The 21522-nt window shown below is 38.8% G+C and overlaps 1 protein-coding gene across 2 annotated transcripts in view; it reads left to right on the top strand.

The window, feature by feature from the left end:
- Nucleotides 1-21522, top strand: part of LOC150082577 (importin-4-like) — a 186556-nt gene that overhangs the window by 35916 nt on the left and 129118 nt on the right. For both annotated transcript variants that reach the window (XR_016547194.1, XM_090377536.1), the window contains exon 6: nucleotides 10818-10954. Coding sequence is in view for 1 of the 2 variants with exons in the window: in XM_090377536.1 (XP_090233662.1) it covers nucleotides 10818-10954 (137 nt within the window). In the remaining variant the exon portion in view is untranslated. The remainder of the gene's footprint in view (nucleotides 1-10817; nucleotides 10955-21522) is intronic.

Here is a 21522-nt window from a genome sequence, read left to right on the forward strand (position 1 = left end):
ATATACATAGTACTGCCATAAATGAAAGTGGGGGGGCCTGATTATTTCTCAGTTCCATTGGAAAGTGTTCTACAGGAATAACCTCAACATTAAACTACCTTCTTCCATAAAACAGTAGATGCAGGAAAACTTCTGGTCTTCAACTCTAACCACTGGTTCTGCACTAAATAAGGTATTAAGGATCTTGCCATTAGGAACTCCCCCCCCCCAAGGCCTCTCATAGTATTGACTTTGACTCTGAACTGGAGTGCATCAGATCCACCATAAAGCATGTTGCTTAGTCTATTCATTTCATCTGCCTATTTCATCATTTCATGAAGAACACCATAGTCCAGTTTTCCGTTTTTATAGTTTATCATCCATTTCTTATGTTCTCAACTTCAGCAAGATCTTAGCGTAGCTCCTTATTTCACCAGTGGGATGACCAACCTCTGATTCTCACTTCAGCCATCCCCCCCCTAATCAAGAGCAAAGTATACCAGCTGGCTTGCAGATACCAGATTGTATGTATATATGGGATAGTCATAACAGAAAGGCAGTACGTTGCCATTAGGAGGACATGAAATGTATAAATTAGGGCACAAAGGCCTTAGTGAAGCCATTGCATATTGAACCTCGATATTGTAAGTTACTACAGATCAGGCTGCTTTTCATTGACCATTTTCAGAGTTGGAAATATAAAGAAGCTTTTATTATATGGAGTCCCATTCCTCACTCATTTAATTTGTCACAATCTCCATCCATCCAGAATGGCTAGTTTTGTAGGAACAGAATGTTGACTTTCCCTTCCTCCACGTATATACACAACTCCATCTCTTCTCTGAGATGAAAACATCAACATCCTCACCCATGTGTCTTGAATAGATGGTATCAAAAAATCACCTGATGGCCCTTCTGTTGCAGGATATGCTGTATAGGTCAGGCAGATTAGTGACATAGGATAGAGCTGCTCCCTTTCCTGTGACAACACCTCTGATCACTGTCATGATCACAGAAAAGTGACTTTCCTGTGATTATGACCCTGGTCAAAAAGCCCCATCTGCTTCAGGGAAGTAACAAAATCCTTTAGTTTCCTAATGTTTCAGAGGAGTCTTAATGTTTTTTTTTATGTTTTAATATTAGTTTTTAAGGTATTAAAAGTATGGATTCATTATTTATTTGGTTCCAAAGCATTTAAATTGTTTTTAAAATACGGATGTATTGTATTCGCTTGCTCAAAGATTAGGGTTGATGATTCATTGTATTTTGGGGTAGGGTTTGGGTTCCACGAGCCTCTGATTCCGTGCTGCATTGGATCATTGATTTTTGTCTATGAGGGTGTGGAATACATGTAATCTATTTGTATAATTATTTGACAACAAGAGTATCAGCACCGAAGTGTTCTACAAGATATCGTAGAGGTAATTCCTCCATTTCTAAACTAATTTATTTATAACATAGAATGTATTGAGCCTTTGCTGCTCTGTTATCTGTTAATTAAGTGCTGAAGAAAAGGAAATAGAATTTTAAAATTAAAATGGTAGTTTCATTCATATCCTTAAAACTGTAGGAAGTTTAACGAGATGAGCAAAAATTTCAATAAATTTTCTATATGTTAAAAGAAAGTTACCTAGAATTAATTCAGGAAGTGTATGCAAAAACAGAACATTCACTCCAGGCAGTGTATGATTGAAGAAAGACTTAATTAATAACATTTATGTAAAAGTATTAAATTTATTTAATTGCAATATCAATAGGCACATTACATTAATTCAGATTAGTAACATAATTTTTCATTGCACATTGAAGTGCTGAAAAATATAAATAATTATAGCACACAGATAAAATGCCTGCTTTATGTACTCTTCATAAATATATGAATGCAGTGAGACAGGTGGATTGGCCTATCCAAAACTTGGAAAAATTCCAGAGGAGCTGGTGGGTTGTATAGGCTGATAGGCCAAACTACAACTGAAATATTCTGCAGTAAAACTAGTAGTTATATAACAGTTAGGTGATAATTTAATATACTTACTTATCTATTGACATTCCAGCTTCTTGCTGGGCCGATAAAGAAACCAGTCTTCTTCATTTAGTTCTATCTTCCCACAATTCCTCTCTCTCTCCAGCTAACATTTCTTACTATCTTTTTCTTGGCCTTCCTCTTGGTTTTTTATCTTCCATTTTTATTTCTAACTAACATTGTCTTTGGTAGTCTGTTATGCTCCATTCTCTATACACTGCCAAACCATCTCAGTCTGTTACTTAATCTTTTCTTGTAATTGTTTTTCTTCCACTTTCTCCTAATAGCCACATTTCTTAATCTCTCTCTCTCTCTCTCCCCCCCCCTTCACCCCTAGTCTTTCTACATGCACTTCTCAGAAATTTCATTACCATTTCTTGCATTCTGATAACATCCTTCTCCTGCATTACCCATGATTCCGATCGACAGGTTGTTATTGGTACATAATAAACTCTATAGAGTACCACTTTGCACTTCTAAGGTACCTCCTTTCTCCAAACTAGATCTTTTACACAGGTATAAACCTTGGTCTGCTCTTCTACATATCTCCTTATAAATTCTCCCTTTTTTCACTGTACTCTCTAAATACCTAAAAATATTCAGTACTATCTTCTTTCATGATGAGCAAACATCAGTACTGATGGGATTCTTCTTGCTCAGACTATGTGCATGGGGGGCACACGAATTGAGGAAGGATGGTTGCAGAATAGATGTGTAGAAGTTTCCTTCAGCCAGTGGGTAGCTGATGTTGGAATAAACTTCCATCTGTTATTGTGGAAGTGGGCAGTTTGAATAAGTTCAAGGAAGAACCATTGGGAAGCAAGCTGTTGGAGGGGATGAATGGGTGAAATGGGATTTTTTTTTTTTGGCTGATGCTGTATAAGCTTGCTTTCGTGCATTACTTGCCGCTATTAATATTAATACTAATTTCTATCCTTCAAATGACTGGTGGATATTCAGGGTTGCAGCTAGCTTTTATACTGTTACCACAATCATAATTACACCAGTTTCACCTGAAGAACATGGGATACAGAACACCAAAAATTCAGTATAAACACAGTATATTTTTAGAGCTATATAAAGATTGCTGTGTTTGTTGGAGGGCAGCAAAAGTAGGAACTGTGTGACATGAGACTTGGATGGACCTGTGACTCAATGCTAAGTTGCTTGGGAACATACATTTCTTTGGAGGGATAAATCGCTACCAGTAAATAAAATGCAAACTTGCTTAGAAAAAGGCAAATAATATCAGGCAAACTGTACAAATCTTCAATTCAATAATAATAATAATATTTGATGTTAAAAAAGAAAAAAAAAAAAAAAAGCCAAGCAAATCAAAATTGAAATTAATCTTAAAGAAAATTAAATAAATAAAAACATTATGTACATTAAATATTTAATAGTACTCATGTATACACTGCCATACAGTTATATCCAGACATTCTTCCATTGATAGTTGGTCACTTCCTGCCAAAGCACCAGGCATTAGACACAACTATATGTATGCTTGTCGACCTTTGAGGAGACAGTAGTATGATTGAATGCAAGATGTTGTGATCAATGGAGTTAAGACTTCCTGCTCAAAATGGTAAGAGGGTGCAACATAAATCAGCCTGTATGTGATATTTCAGTGGCATTGAAGATTTCTAGGTTTTAATGATTGGTGATTTGATCTGCAAATGGAAGCAGATTGGTGCTGAAACTGTCACAAAAAGACCAGGAAATCTCTGAAGCTGATGGAACATGATGAGAGAGCCCTATCTTGAAACAGGCCTATGGGGCTGGGAATTTCCATACTATAATAATTAATGATAGACACCAGCCAGGAATTAAACTAAAAATTTACTATACAATGAAATAATATACAATGAAATATGATGCAAATAAAATAAAACACTGATTAAATTATAGTTAAAATATAGTTAAAAACAATAAAATTAATTAAAATAAACTAGGTTAAAAGCGATAAAACAATACAATCTGGAGCTTTCGGAGAACTGCCGTCTCCTTCTTCAACAGCATACTACCAGTGCTAAAACACATCCTTAAGTAGCCGGTCCATGGCACTCATGCACGTGATCATCAGACACATGATCTACATTCTCCATGCGCGTATCGGAAATGGAAGTGGCTCGGGAGCGTGTCAAACAGAAACGGTCATCCCTTCTGAGGACAACTGCCTCAAACAGGGGGTGTAAACGGATCCCCCTGTCCCTATTAATAGTATTGTGACTGGATGAACCGATTCGCAAGCTCTCGAGCCACTTGCGTTCCCAAAATCCATGGGCGCGGTCGGTAATGACCGCGTCTTCAGGGGAGATCCGATGCTGCTTTTCCCAGAAATGCTCTGCCACAGCAGACCTCGCATAGTTAGCAGTCTTGATAGTGGTCGTGTGTTCCCCCAGACGGTCCTTTAAACGTCGGCCCGTTTCCCCCACATAACACTCCTCACAATCCGGGCACTTAATCTCGTAGACCACATTGCTAGTATGGTCCTGGGCTACGGGATCTTTAACTTGGGATATCACTGTGTGCAACCTCCTACCCGGAAGTTGCACACAGCGAGTCTGGCACTCCCGCAATGCCCGTACAATACGTTCTGAAAGGCCCGGATAGTAAGGAATGTATGCAGTAGCCACAGGGGCAGGCCACTCCCTACGATTGGACTCAACCCTATGAATATATTTGTCCAAGACCCTCTGGGGGTATCCACATTTCCTGAGGTCTGCCGTGACTTTGCAAATTTCTATTTCCTTTTCTTCAGGGGTACTACAGTGGGTCCCCACCCTATTCAACAATGCCCTGGCTACACTGTTCTTATGATGACAAGCCTGTGCTGAGCTATAATGAACAAATTGGCCACGGCACATAGGCTTTCTATAGATCGTTGTTTTTAATCTAGATCCATCTCTGCTCACCAAGACATCCAGAAACGGGAGGGACCCAGCTTCTTCCACCTCCGAGGTAAATTGTATAAATGTGGAAAAGCTGTTGAGCATATTGAGCACCTCATCTTCCTTTCCCTTTTTTAAAATAGTGAAGGTATCGTCCACATATCTCCTCCACTCGCGCATGGGGAAATTCAACTGATGAAACACCCTAGTTTCCAGTTCCTCCATTGCCAAATTGGCCACAATGGCACTGATGGGGGAACCCATGGCCGTGCCATGGACCTGCTTATACATAACTTTTTGAAACACCATGGTAGTGCTTGCGAGGCAAAATTCCACACCTTTACAAATATCATCAATGCTTAGTAAAGATCTAGCACTAAAGCAATCATCTCGTTCCAAGGCCGATCTTACACAATGCACCCCATGTTCAATGGGGATACATGTGAACAAGGATACCACATCAAACGAAATCATGAGTTCGTCTCCACCTATAGATTGGCTTCTTATAAAGTTCACAAATTCCTTGCTGTTTCTGATTACTAAACTGGAGCGTCCCACTATAGGAGAGATGACTCCAGCTAAAAATCCAGATAAAGCATAAGTGGGACTACCCACAAATGATACTATAGGTCTCAACGGAATGCCCACCTTGTGCGTCTTTGGGAGGCCATAAAACCGAGGTAATCGACAACCTGAGGCATGAAGAGACCAATAAACTTCTTTGGTTATTTTACCAGCCTTATGCCATCCCTGTATAATGTTGTTGACTTGTCTCTCCAAACCAGCTAACGGTTTGCAGCATCGAATCTCCCCTGAAGACGCGGTCATTACCGACCGCGCCCATGGATTTTGGGAATGCAAGTGGCTCGAGAGCTTGCGAATCGGTTCATCCAGTCACAATACTATTAATAGGGACAGGGGGATCCGTTTACACCCCCTGTTTGAGGCAGTTGTCCTCAGAAGGGATGACCGTTTCTGTTTGACACGCTCCCGAGCCACTTCCATTTCCGATACGCGCATGGAGAATGTAGATCATGTGTCTGATGATCACGTGCATGAGTGCCATGGACCGGCTACTTAAGGATGTGTTTTAGCACTGGTAGTATGCTGTTGAAGAAGGAGACGGCAGTTCTCCGAAAGCTCCAGATTGTATTGTTTTATCGCTTTTAACCTAGTTTATTTTAATTAATTTTATTGTTTTTAACTATATTTTAACTATAATTTAATCAGTGTTTTATTTTATTTGCATCATATTTCATTGTATATTATTTCATTGTATAGTAAATTTTTAGTTTAATTCCTGGCTGGTGTCTATCATTAATTATTATAGTATGGAAATTCCCAGCCCCATAGGCCTGTTTCAAGATATAGTGAATAATTATGGCCATTTGATGCTTCGACACATCCGCGAGTACCAGAAAATTAGCATAGCTGAAGCTAAACAGAAGCAACATCTGAGATTTGCTCATAGGTGCAAAACACATGAGCTGGTTCCACATGGCTTTCGGGTGAGAATGCCTTTCAATGATGACCATCTGGGGAGAGTTACTAAGATCTATCAAAGAAAAGTTCTAAGTATTTGGATTTCTAAATTACATAATGATCTGAGAGGTATTAGAAGTCGTATTGGACTGAAGTTGGAATACATCAGTACCAATTTAACCCCAGTGCATGGTGCGTTGGTCTTGAGAGTAGTGGCAGATAAAGCAACTAGGGTTGCTGAGGTTTACAAGTGCAGGCAAATCAACAAATTTAATAGATTGTTAGAGGAATCCGTGGTGGTGCGTAACAGGGATACTGGCAACTTTATTCATAATCTTAGTGGCAAACAATTTACTAGAGAACAGGAGGAAGTATTGAGCCTGGGTCCAAAGTTTGCTTTGGTTCCTGCCAGACCTCCCATTGCAGAGATAGCTATGGGAGTGGAAAAAGCCATCAACAAGTTACCTGTTACCCAAGCTGATGAGATACGGGTTAGGGTTGCGGCTATTTTGAGTCAGACCAGGACAGCACATTCTAATCTCAGTCATAAACATGAAAGAGCATTAAGACAACTCAGAAAAGATGAGGATATCATAATGTTACCTGCCGACAAAGGCAGATCCACAGTGGTACTGAATAAGGATGATTATTGTGCAAAAGCTCTGGATCTTTTACAGGACAGCAACATATATAAAGTTACCCATCGAAATCCGTTAGCTGGTTTGGAGAGACAAGTCAACAACATTATACAGGGATGGCATAAGGCTGGTAAAATAACCAAAGAAGTTTATTGGTCTCTTCATGCCTCAGGTTGTCGATTACCTCGGTTTTATGGCCTCCCAAAGACGCACAAGGTGGGCATTCCGTTGAGACCTATAGTATCATTTGTGGGTAGTCCCACTTATGCTTTATCTGGATTTTTAGCTGGAGGCATCTCTCCTATAGTGGGACGCTCCAGTTTAGTAATCAGAAACAGCAAGGAATTTGTGAACTTTATAAGAAGCCAATCTATAGGTGGAGACGAACTCATGATTTCGTTTGATGTGGTATCCTTGTTCACATGTATCCCCATTGAACATGGGGTGCATTGTGTAAGATCGGCCTTGGAACGAGATGATTGCTTTAGTGCTAGATCTTTACTAAGCATTGATGATATTTGTAAAGGTGTGGAATTTTGCCTCGCAAGCACTACCATGGTGTTTCAAAAAGTTATGTATAAGCAGGTCCATGGCACGGCCATGGGTTCCCCCATCAGTGCCATTGTGGCCAATTTGGCAATGGAGGAACTGGAAACTAGGGTGTTTCATCAGTTGAATTTCCCCATGCGCGAGTGGAGGAGATATGTGGACGATACCTTCACTATTTTAAAAAAGGGAAAGGAAGATGAGGTGCTCAATATGCTCAACAGCTTTTCCACATTTATACAATTTACCTCGGAGGTGGAAGAAGCTGGGTCCCTCCCGTTTCTGGATGTCTTGGTGAGCAGAGATGGATCTAGATTAAAAACAACGATCTATAGAAAGCCTATGTGCCGTGGCCAATTTGTTCATTATAGCTCAGCACAGGCTTGTCATCATAAGAACAGTGTAGCCAGGGCATTGTTGAATAGGGTGGGGACCCACTGTAGTACCCCTGAAGAAAAGGAAATAGAAATTTGCAAAGTCACGGCAGACCTCAGGAAATGTGGATACCCCCAGAGGGTCTTGGACAAATATATTCATAGGGTTGAGTCCAATCGTAGGGAGTGGCCTGCCCCTGTGGCTACTGCATACATTCCTTACTATCCGGGCCTTTCAGAACGTATTGTACGGGCATTGCGGGAGTGCCAGACTCGCTGTGTGCAACTTCCGGGTCGGAGGTTGCACACAGTGATATCCCAAGTTAAAGATCCCGTAGCCCAGGACCATACTAGCAATGTGGTCTACGAGATTAAGTGCCCGGATTGTGAGGAGTGTTATGTGGGGGAAACGGGCCGACGTTTAAAGGACCGTCTGGGGGAACACACGACCACTATCAAGACTGCTAACTATGCGAGGTCTGCTGTGGCAGAGCATTTCTGGGAAAAGCAGCATCGGATCTCCCCTGAAGACGCGGTCATTACCGACCGCGCCCATGGATTTTGGGAACGCAAGTGGCTCGAGAGCTTGCGAATCGGTTCATCCAGTCACAATACTATTAATAGGGACAGGGGGATCCGTTTACACCCCCTGTTTGAGGCAGTTGTCCTCAGAAGGGATGACCGTTTCTGTTTGACACGCTCCCGAGCCACTTCCATTTCCGATACGCGCATGGAGAATGTAGATCATGTGTCTGATGATCACGTGCATGAGTGCCATGGACCGGCTACTTAAGGATGTGTTTTAGCACTGGTAGTATGCTGTTGAAGAAGGAGACGGCAGTTCTCCGAAAGCTCCAGATTGTATTGTTTTATCGCTTTTAACCTAGTTTATTTTAATTAATTTTATTGTTTTTAACTATATTTTAACTATAATTTAATCAGTGTTTTATTTTATTTGCATCATATTTCATTGTATATTATTTCATTGTATAGTAAATTTTTAGTTTAATTCCTGGCTGGTGTCTATCATTAATTATTATAGTATGAGAGAGCCCTGCAAAGAATTGCCTGCTCAGAACGCAGGTCAAAATTTGTTGTGGCATATGTGCAGGTCCTCAGTGATGATTGAGACACATCAGCTCCAGTACAGTATGCAGGATGCTGCATGATATGCATTACCACAATCCTGCAGCAGTCCACAAGCCACTCATAATCCCGACTAATGCCAGATACTGTCCAGCACATGGTGAAAGGCTTGCCATTCTTGGACTGTAGACTATTTGAAAGCTGTTTTTTGGAGTGACCATTCATGGCACATAGTATGACAGTCATGCCTGGTTGTGGATGCTTAGAGAAAGTTAACTACTGGACTGTATCATCCTAATAATGAAGTTTGATGGAGGCAGCATAATAGTATGGAGCTATTTTTCCTGGTTTGGCCTGGGACCATTGGTTGTTTTGGACAAAGCCATGAATGCTGAGGTCCATCTAGATGTCCTGGACAATATGTTACCCACATTGGGTGGGGGAGAGACTTGTACCTGTGTCAGCAGGATGATACTCCATGTCATACTGCTTATGTTGTGATGACTGGTTTGAGGAGGAGTGCATCAAAGTTGGACCGGCCAGCCCAGAGCACTGATCTCAATCCTATGGAGAATCTCTGAGATGAATTGGATTGTTGGGTGCTTGTGAGGAGAGGCTGCCCAAGAAATAGAGCCGAACTGGTCACTACTTTGCAGGCCAAATGGTGGAAGATATTGGAAGGTATTTTTAAAATCTGAATAGTGTTCCACAGAGACCAGAGGTTGTCATAAAAACTAAATGTTTCAGCACACATTATTATTATGTTCCTTTTCCTGTAAATAAGGTTATTTGTAGATATTACAGATGTTTAGATATTAACTGTAGGGCAGTGTGTATTTTTTTTTTCACTAACTAATTAGAATGATTTTTACAATATTAACATTGATCCCTGCTATAATAAATCTAAAAATAATTTAACATCTGCTGTTAATGTATTTGATATGTCTACCAATCAAATTTCTCCTTGAAGTAATATTGGCACTTAAAAAAAATCTATTATTGATATCTAAAATATTGCACTTGTTCCACCTGGGAACTAATTAATATTGCTTAACCAAAACAGAATTAAGTTTCAGATAAGGTCTATGTACAGAACGTACCAAGACTAAGTTCTTTGCCAAATCAAAGATCACACATTCAGGCAGTAGATAAAGTTGGAGAATATAATTAAAATTCAAAATTGAAGAGGTAGTGTTATAATTAGAATTAATAATTTAACACAAAAAATACTTTAAAAAAATCTACATTAAAAAAGTAAGTAAATGAAATAAATTCTTATAAATAAATAAAATAAATAAATTGTTGGTGTTCTTTTTTGTGTGTTCCTTGGGTATCATTTTGATGGCACACTGAACAACAACATTGTTACCTGGGTAATGTAAAGGCAGATTACAATCCCGAATGTTCTCCAGTCACCCTGAGGATAGAAATGAGTAACTATTTCTGAAAATGTCACTGGTAATTAAACTATTGCTTTTTAGCAACGGAGTGTAATTTGTTCCTTACCGCTACTGCTGTCAATGCCCACTTAATGTGTTGGAATATTTATGTCAGATCAGGTGACTCTACTTTTTCTATAGTTTCATAATTTTCCAGTGTGGATTTCTGTAATGCTGTTTTCTAGAATTAATCTCTGTTGCAAGAAGTTTTACTCTTTAGCAGACGGCTGTGTTCTCTGTTATTAATTTGTTACTTTTATATACTTTTAGAAATTTGCATTATGTGTAGTTGTAATAGTATTTATAAAGAACATGCCATTGCTGTGAATTATTTGATCATGTGTTTTCTTTTGTAGATGGGGTTGTTTGCGCTGAGCACAATTATTTCCACAGCTGGAGAACATCTAAAACCTCATTTTAAATCATTATTGTCACTCTTTGCTAAAACCCTACAAGATAACAGCAGCAAATTAGTGCCCTTTTACACACTTCAGTAAGTTGTTTTATGAATTATTAAACCTATTCATATATTAGTAATTAAAAAAAATTGTCCAAAATTTTTTGAAATTAAAGCAGCTATATGTAAATAAGATAACTTATTCACATATAGTCACAAAATTTTTTTTTACTTCTTTCCAGAATTTTTTTATAGCTTTACCAGTCTTGTGTGTGTATTGTAAAGGCTGCATCCATGTACAGGTTTATGAAAGGGACTCAAAACAGATTTTTATTCAACCACAAGTAGTTGTGATAGAAGGTTGAAACAGGCACCATGTATTACGTTTGTTTAACATAGTCACCAGACCAAATGACATTCTTGATCTCTCAATCCACTTCCACAGGCCAGTTTCAAGTCATGATTTGAAGGGCAGTCCTTAGACTGCCCTTCAAATCATGACTTGAAAACAGAAATCATCTCATTAACAGCAGCAAAGTGCTTTCCATAAAGAAAGGATTTTGGGCAGAAAAGAGGAAGAAATCCAAGGGTTCAAAGTCGGGAGAATAAGCAGGATGCAGCAATATTTCAAGCCTACATTTGTGAGCACACCTCACTGCAGCATGCAAAGAATGTACAGAGGCATTATTGTGGAGTAGATAACTTATACTGTTATATACTTTTGACAGCTTTTCCCATATTTTTTTCTTTTATAGCAGCATGTAGCTTCATGAGGAGGTTGGAATAGCACTTTGCAATCAAAGTACAGCCCTTTTGAAGGTAATCTGTTAGTGTTCCACCATGCTGATCCCAAAAAACTGAGATCACTGTTCCAGCACTTGATTGCACCTTTGCTTTTTTGGGAGGTTGTGATTCTGCATGCTTCCATTGTTTTGACATTTATTTAGTTTTGGAATCATAGTGATGGATCCAAGTTTCATCCGTGGTGACTAGCCGTGAAAAAAACTTCTTGCTTTTCTTGGCACATCGACAACATTTCATGTGCACATTGTGCCATTTCATTCTTCTGGTAAGGGGTCAGAAGTCTGGGAACCCTTTACTTATATGCAACTGTTGATGGACGTTGTTCTCCACAGATTCTGCTAATATGGCAATCTTCTAGGATTAATGCCTCAATTTTTTCAATACTCTTGTGTTGTAGCAGTTGCTGGGTGTCCTGGGATTTCTTTACTATACACTGAGGTTCTTCCACATTTGAATTGTTTATACCAATGTGCAACAACATTGTTACCTGAGCAATCTTCTCCATAAACAGCAACCATTTCTTCATGGATTGTTTTGTGTGTTTTTCATTTGTAGAAAGAGAAACCAATACACTAATCTGTATTCCACTTTATCCATTGTGACACTTCATTCAGCACTGTGAAGTAAAAAAGTGAATTCTCAGATTGAAATCAAAATTTGTGTGGTTACTATAGAGATTTCAGGGTATCAAACAAAAAAAATTTAATCTTTCACAACTACTTCGGGATGAATACAAATCTTTTTTGAATTTCCTCTCATATTTGGAAGTTTCAGCAATTGTGGTTCCAGCCCATATAATTATTAAATACAGTGATGTTCTTGTATTCTCTATCTTGCAGATTCCTCAGACCTTATGTAGTTGTCATGGAGTATAAACAGATAAAAAAAAATGCATGATACCTTAGAGACTAAAAAAAAAAATTTTTTTTTTTTTTTAGTCTCTAAGGTATCAGTGCAATTTTTTGTAAATTGCATGTTACTTTCTGGTTGGTTTGCCTCCTTTCCGGTTGAAAAGCCAGAGAATCTGAGGAGGGAGAAACTATATACAACCCTTGCACAAGATAGACTAACTTGGCTGTGATGAGCAAAACAGCCATACGTTCCTTCTCCTTGATGGGATTTGATCCCAGGCCTTTTCCCAAGTGGTGCTGAAGGATAGTGACTAAGGTCACTATCCTTCAGCACCACTTGGGAAATTAAATAATTTTATTTAATGATATATATTGAAAATCTTAGAGGGGAACAGGTATTCTGCGTGTTATCAGACATTCAGTTTAAAACACTGATGGATCCAATATCTTTCTATTACAGAAGATTTAGGAGAAGTCCGGTTGGCCTGCCTCCCTAAAATCCACTCATGCACCCCTTCTCGATGGTAAGCCCTGTTATGTCACTTAGGTGGCAACGAACGTGTAGAGTGGTTCTCTTCAAGACACCTGGTCAGCGTGAAGAGGAAAAGACCAAACCCTCCAGCATATGACAGCATGACGAAACAAATGGCCCTCAGTCCCCAGCAGCTTTCACTCCCCCTCTTACAGCAGTGAGAGGATCACAGTGGAAGCAGAGGGTGCTAAGAATCTCTGGGTACGACCAGGCTGCCATGCACGGAAACCGAACTTGGCCTGTTACAACGTAAGATCGCTTATCGGTGAAGACAGGATTATTAGAGCTGGAAAACGAATTAGAAAATGTGAATTGGAATATCATTGGTTTGGCTGAAACAACAAGAAGAAATGAATCACTTATAAGTTTATCAAGTGGAAATCTGCTGTACACCAATGGAAACAGTGAAAGGAGTGAAGGTGGAGTTGGGTTTCTGGTCCATAAAGATTTAAAAAACAACATTTTGGAATTAAAAAGTAAATCACCAATCACCAAGGGTGTCAAGACTAATACTCGAGATTTCTAAGAGGTACAAGCTAAAGGTTATAATGATTTATGCACCAACATCGAGCCACGATGATGCCCCCCCATCTGAGCACAGCGATTCCCTGACCATTATTGGCCTTGTGGTCCTCTGTTGAGATGGGGCATAAAGGTTAGTCTATTTTTGTTTTTGTTATAATTTATTTTATTGTAGTTGTTCACATCTCTGCTCGTGATATTTCACATAAATTTGGACCTGGTGCCCGTCAGAGGGGCGCTGTTAAATTTCATTTAATTGGCTATTCAAAATTTAATTGATTATATTTTATTATCTTTGTATTTAGACTTCTAAATTATCTTCGAGAATTTCTGCTACAATAATTTTATTCTCTTCCCTCCCTGTTGGTTTGATCGTTATGTATAATTTCCCAATTTTCGCTCTTCTGTCTTGCCATGCTGCTGGCATTTTTATTTATTTTTTTATTTTTATTTTTTATTCTTTAATCATTTTTCTCACTTAAGTTTATATATATTGAAAATCTGATGCTTTGATTTTCACATTATCCTTTCGTGTATACACTAAAACATTATGACCAGCGAGTCGTTCTGCAAATCGAAGCAACTGCAGGTGAACTACGGCGCATGCGTGGTTCGGGACATCGTATAAAAAACACCTGATACTGAGCTCACTTAATCACTCTTGTTCTTCAGATGGAAAAGCAGTGGACTTAAGCAAGTTTGACAAAGGCCAAATTGTGATGCCAGACAACTGGGTCAGAGCATATCTGAAATGGTATGGCTGGTGGGGTGCTCGCAGTCAGCCGTGGTAAGTACCTACCGAAAGTGGTCTATAGGCTGATTTAAATTACAAATATAAATTTAAACAAATGGCATCTCAGAAAGTGACTCCACCAATTGGGACAGAACATGACAGCTGTTTCAAGAGTAGTGGTTTCTGATTAGGTGTTTGACCTTTGCAGACATATGCTGAGTGCCAAGATTGTGTCAAATTTAAGCAAGCAACCAAGTGTTATATGGAAAACACACTTCCAATTAAACACATAACAAAAGTAATGTCTCTGAAAATTAATTTTTAAATATGAAAATATTTCATGTTTATTTTCCAGATGCTTCTCTAAATTATTTGCATAATAAATTTTTGACTAAAATTTTGATATAATTTTACATTATATTTGTTAGTAATCTTACATAATTGTATCTGTATTGGCAGTTCCAAAATCAATGCATGTTGTGCTTATATGGCTGACTCATTAGTTGTTCTGTGTGGGGAACTGGTATCAGTTGTAGTTTTATTCTTGCTGAAAAAAAGGGCACCAATTTCATATTTCTTATAACCCATTTTTGTGCCACAGAGTTTAAATGGATGAGTCCAAGATTGTCAGGTCAAGTAATGCATGAAGAATAATTCTTGTATGTCAGAATTTGATACATTACAAAAGCTGGAACTGAAATTCATTATCAGTAGAAGAGGATGTGTGGTGCTGATTCAGTGGGTTGAAGTGCAAATTTTAGTTTTATTGTTATTTATAGTAAACAAAAATATTTTTGTGTGCCTTCAAAATTAGCCCATGCAAATTTAAAAATTAAAATTAAAAATCTGCTTCTGTCTGTAAACCGTCTGCCCACTACACATTTTCTTTTATCTTTGCTTCCAGAAATTTATACCAAAGAAAAACTGTCTCTAACAACTTGTCTCAGAATGAGTGTGATGGGCAAGCTTGCTCTGTCTCATTTGTGGCTTGCACATAATGAGCAAAGTGGCCACTTTCTTGTGAATCACCACAGACTTGTCTACAGACCATAGTCTGCAGTTTGCAGTCACTAGACCACAGTTTGCATACTGCTGGTGTAGTGAGCACGTTTTTGAGAATGCTGTAGGAGCATTTTGGACAATTCAGGTTTGGGAAAACCAGTAATTCTAACTGATGACATCTCAGCCAACAAAAAGCATGTTGAGGAACAACAGTAAATTCTGCCTAATCAGCCGAGTTTTTGAGATCACAGCTGCATTCAAAAATTCACTAGAATTTGTCCATAACTTTTGAAAGTAGGAGTGCCTATTCTCCATGACAATGTGGGAGATCACATGTAGTACAACTGACCTCTGCAATGGACAAATACATGTGGGAAATTACATGCCCTGCATGCATCCCAGGCACAAATCCTCTGGATTTTGACCTCTTTCCAAAGTTTGAAGAAACCCTCCACATAATTTAGGTATTTTCAAAAGCATTAACTCAAAAGATCTGTCAGCTGAACCAAAATGGCTTGCTGGAAGGTACTGTAAAGCTTTCAGATTGATGGTAAGCAGTGATTGATAATCAGTGGGGAGAATATCAAAGTTTTATAATAACTTTTTTGGAATTAAAAATTTATTGCTAATGTAGCGTACTTTATTTTTGGAATTGCCTTTGTACCCTATGAGGGCTTAGAGGGGCTTATGAGGGCTATGGGGCTTAGAGGGGAACAGGTATCCTGTGTGTTATCAGACACTCAGCCTAAAACACTGATGGATTCAATATCTCTCTATTACAGAAGATTTAGGAGAAGTCCGGTTGGCCTGCCTTCCTAAAATCCACTCATGCACACCTTCTCGATGGTAAGCCCTGTTACGTCACTTAGGTGGCAACTAACGTGTAGAGTGGTTCTCTTCAAGACGCCTGGTCAGCGTGAAGAGGAAAAGACCAAACCCTCCAGCAATGAGAGCACAACAATACAAATGGCCCTCAGTCCCCAGCAGCTTTCACTCTCCCTCTTACGGCAGCGAGAGGATCAGAGTGGAAGCAGAGGGTGCTAAGAATCTCTGGGTACGACCAGGCTGCCATGCACGGAAATTGAACTTGGCCTGTTATAACGTACGATCACTCATCGGTGAAGACAGGATATTAGAGCTGGAAAAGGAATTAGAAAATGTGAATTGGAATATCATCGGTTTGGCTGAAACAAGAAGAAGAAATGAATCACTTATAAGTTTATCAAGTGGAAATCTGCTGTACACTAATGGAAACAGTGAAAGGAGTGAAGGTGGAGTTGGGTTTCTGGTCCATAAAGATTTTAAAAACAACATTTTGGAATTCAAAAGTACATCACCAAGAGTGTCAAGACTAATACTCAAGATTTCTAAGAGGTACAAGCTAAAGATTATAATGATTTATGCACCAACATCGAGCCATGATGATGAAGAGGTTGAAGAAATGTACACTGAAATTGAGTCTTCTAGAAGAGCAGAAAACTCACTACACTATTATTATGGGGGACTTCAATGCTAAGGTTGGAAAAAGGCAAAACAGCGCAGAAAGAGGAACTATAGGAAATTTTGGAATTGGTGAAAGAAATAAAAGAGGTGAAAGACTTGTGGAATTTGCAGAATCTCAAGGAATGTCAGTAATGAACACTTTTTTTCAAGAAAAGGGTGAACAGAAAGTGGACATGGAAGAGTCCAAATGGATTAACTACTAATGAAATAGACTTCATCCTCACTAACAGAAGATATATTGTGAATGATGTTACCGTCCTGAATAAGGTAAATGTTGGAAGTGATCACAGAATGGTAAGATGTACACTTGATATAGATGTAGGAAAGGAAAGGAAAAAACTGACTCGAGTAAATAATACAAAGGTCTTTGAAATAACAGAGGAGGAGAAAAAGCAGTATGTACTGGAACTTAAGAACAAGTTTGAGCTTCTGCAGACTGCTCAGGACCAAGATATCGACGAGGAATATTACAACTTTCTGAAAGTGATAAAGCCCAAGAAACCTATAGGGAAACAGAAATCCAAAGAAGAAAAAATTAGTCAAGAAACACTTGTCATGATGAACCGAAGACGACAAATGAAGAGCAAGAAAAACACTGACAGGGAGAAAATTGAGTATACTGAGTTATGCAAAGCCATTAGAAAGAGACTCAGAGAGGACATAAGAAGATTTAACACAAGAAAAGTAGAACAAGCATTAAGGGAAAACAAAGGATTTAAATCAGCAGCCATGGGCAGTAATACAGAAAGACAAATGATACTGAAACTGAAGAATAGCGATGGTGTACTTATAAACAGCAGAGAAGGCATAATTCAAATAGCAGAAGACTACTATAGAGAATTATACAAGGAGCGAGGGAATGATACCAGCAGTGGGGAAGATGGATTGCAAAGTAGCAACACATACGACATACCCGATATTCTTCCTGATGAGGTAGAACATGCATTGAAGAAAATGAAGAATCGGAAAGCCCCGGGGGAAGATGAAGTTACTGTAGAGTTGTTAAAATTGGGAGGAAGAGACATAACACAAAAACTGGCAAGGCTCTTCACAAAGTGCATTAGAAAAGGTGGGATGCCTAAGCAGTGGAATAATGCAATCATAGTTTTGCTGCATAAGAAAGGAGATAAATCAGAAATTGGAAATTATAGACCAATTAGCTTGTTACCCCATATCTACAAGTTGTTCACAAGGGTCATTACTAACAGATTAGAAAGAATACTTGATGAGAATCAACTGAAAGAGCAAGCTGGCTTTAGGACAGGATTCTCAACTATGGATCACCTTCACGTAATATCACAGCTAATGGAGAAAGCAAATGAATACAAAACACCATTATGCCTGGCATTTGTGGATTATGAAAAGGCATTTGACTCCATACAGCATAAGGCAATGTTTCGGGCACTGGAAAGACAAGGCATAAATACTCCATATATTATGATTTTGAAGAAAATATATGAGAGTGCTACATCCTTTATTAGACTAGACAAAGACAGTAGGAAATTTAAAATCGAGAAAGGAGTTCGACAAGGAGACACAATATCTCCGAAGCTGTTTACTGCTGCCCTTGAGGAAGCTTTCAGAAGATTAGACTGGTCGCAGAAAGGAGTCAATGTGAACGGAGAGTACCTAAACCATTTACGATTTGCAGATGACATTGTGGTCATAAGCCACGATCCCAAAGAATTAGAGGAAAATCTTAATCAGTTATGCACAGTTAGTAAGGATTTTGGACTAAAGATGAATATGGCTAAAACAAAAGTAATGATGAACAAGTATGCCACGGAAAGGGAAATAATGATTGAAGGAGCAGTAATTGAAAAGGTGGAGTCATATACTTATCTGGGACAAGTTATTAGCTGTAATAATGATAAATGGCTGGAAGTCAAGAGAAGAATAAATTTTGTATGGATAGCATTCAGGAAATATAGTCACATACTGAAGAGCAATATCCCAGTTTGTCTGAAACGTGAAATAATGAATCAATGTATACTCCCCACCATGACTTATGGAAGTGAAACTTGGGCACTCACCAAAAGAATGGAAGAGAAGCTAAGAACTACACAGCGAAGAATGGAACGAATTATATTGGGAATCAGACTGTTAGATAAGAAGAGAAACACATGGATTAGGCAGCAAACTCAAGTAAAGGACATTCTTATCAAAACTAAAGAACTAAAATGGTCTTGGGCAGGACACATAGCTCGAAGACATGATGACAGATGGACTAAGAAAATAACAGAATGGTACCCAAGAGGAGCTAGAAGAAAACCTGGAAGACAAAGGCGGAGATGGATAGATGAAATTCATGAGTTTTTGAGTAGTAAATGGATGGCCAGTGCTCAAAACAGAAGGAACTGGAAAGTTGCTGGAGAGGCCTTCATCCTGCAGTGGATTGAAAATGGCTGATGATGATGATGATGACCCTATGAGAACCTTTTTAAGATTGCCATATAGCGAATTTTTTTTTCTTGTTGAGGAAAAAATTCTTTAAGGAAATCTTGAATTTTTGTGTTGAAGCTTGCTTTCAGAGTTGCTATTACACTTTATTTTTGTAATAAAGTTTGACAGAGCTTTTATCTTTGTGTAACTCTTGCTAACATAGCTAATGATGGCTAAGTATGGTGCAAGGTAGCCTGTGATTTATGTCAGAGTTAGGTTTCTGGGGGAACAGGTGCAAATGGAACCCTTTATATCATGGAGTCAATGGGAAATCACAGGGTTAGGTTCCAGGCACCAAAAAATTTTAATTATGGTGTCCAGAACCTTGTGATTTTATAATAAAACTTTAAAAATTTTAATAACAATTTTTTTTTTTTTTGGTTCAAATCATTGATCCAAAGTGTCTGCAGTTGGTCCATTTTTTTCCTAAAAGCTTGCTTCTGCTGTAACTAACTTGTGTAGCACTTTGCATCGATTGTTTTTATTTTATCAGCATTCTTCATAATTGCAGTAATATGTCGATAGTCATATTCTTCATAACCCTACACACATTAGGGCTGCTTTCACCAGCTTCCATCCTCTGAATAACCCCCATCTTATTTTCCAATGTGATAGATTGACGTACCTTTTTCATACTTTCATTTGCACTAGGATTCGTTGAACTTTTTTTTTTTTTTTTTTTTTTTTATGAGAACCCCAAACACGAGAGGTATTATAACCTATAGTACTTAGTACCGTGCTTGGGTTGGAGGTTGAGAAGATGAAAGAAGATATTTGTTGATATTGGACTTGAACTTCTGTAGATTGTAATTTTCAGGAAATACGTATGAAGGAAGGTTGTTCCAGAAAACGGCAGTTGAATGAATAAATGAGGAAGATGAAAAGTTGGTTCTGTGGGTTTGAAGTTGGACAGTAAATGGATGTTGGCTGGTGGCAGCACGTGTTCGGACTGTTTTGAAAGAGAGAGCGGGAATTATAGAAGCCAATTCAGAAGAACAGTGCCCATGGAAGTATCTGTAGAAGAGGCATGCAGCAGAAACAGTGCGTCTATGAGAAAGCGAGTGGAGAGACTCTGTTAGAGATGAATCATTAATTAACCTAACTGCCCTCTTCTGAATGGAATCAAGAAGCCTGAGAGAGGTTTTGGGGGCACCACCCCAGATGTGGGAACAATATTCCATGGCAGGGCGGATTTGCGATTTATACAGAGTGAGCAGCTGTTTGGGAGAAAAGTAACGCCGAGAGCGAAAGAGAAAACCAAGTTTTTTAGATGCAGAGGAAGCAATATTTGTAATGTGCTTGTGCCAAGAGAGATTAGAAGTCAGGGTAATCCCCAAAAGAGATATATCATTTTGCCTAGAAATCGGAGTGTCACTAAAGATAAGCATAGGAGCAGAAGAATCCTTTTTGCGAGATATAAGACAAGATTGAGTTTTAGAAGGGTTGAAATCAACTAAGTTGTCTTTGCCCCACTGGAGAATTACCTGAAGATCGGCATTTAAGGAATTGGCAGCAGATTTTCGAGAACTTGAAGCTGATTGAGCTGGACAAGGTTTCTCAAAATGGAAAGTTGAATGCAATGTGCTATCATCAGCAAAACTATGGATAGGATTTCCAGTCAATGGAAGAAGGTCATTGATATACAAGAGGAAAAGAGTGGGGGAAAGAACTGAACCTTGGGGGACACCGGCATTAGTGGAGAAGTTAGAAGACAGAGAGCCATCTACCATCACCCTCAGTGAGCGATCAGAGAGAAAACTGGATAACCAATTACTAAAAACAGTTGGCAAACCATAAGATGGAAGCTTGTTTAGAAGACCTTTATGCCAAACACGATCAAAAGCCTTTGAGATGTCAAGAGCAACTACTTGTGTTTCACCGAACCTTTCCATTGAATTAGTCCATAAATGGGTAACATAAGCCAGAATATCACCAGTGGATCGACACTGACGGAATCCATACTGGCGATCGTTGATCAGACGGAAGGTTTCTAGGTAGTTTAAGAGTTGGCGGTTAATTGATTTCTCCATTACTTTAGAAAGAGTAGAAGTAATTGCAATGGGACGATAATTGGATGGGAGGGATTTATCACCCTTTTTAGGAACTGGCTGGATATGAGCAAATTTCCAAGCAGAAGGAAAAACACCTTTGGAATAAGAAAGTGAAAAAAGGCGGCAAAGAATAGGAGTAAGTTCAGGAGCACAGGTTTTGAGAACAAGTGGAGAAATACCATCAGGACCTGGAGCTTTCTTAGCATCAAGATTCATCAAAATCC

This window comes from Mastigoproctus giganteus, chromosome 7 (genome assembly GCF_048544385.1).
Source record: "Mastigoproctus giganteus isolate SK-2022 chromosome 7, ASM4854438v1, whole genome shotgun sequence".
In the NCBI taxonomy this organism is placed as follows: domain Eukaryota; kingdom Metazoa; phylum Arthropoda; class Arachnida; order Uropygi; family Thelyphonidae; genus Mastigoproctus; species Mastigoproctus giganteus.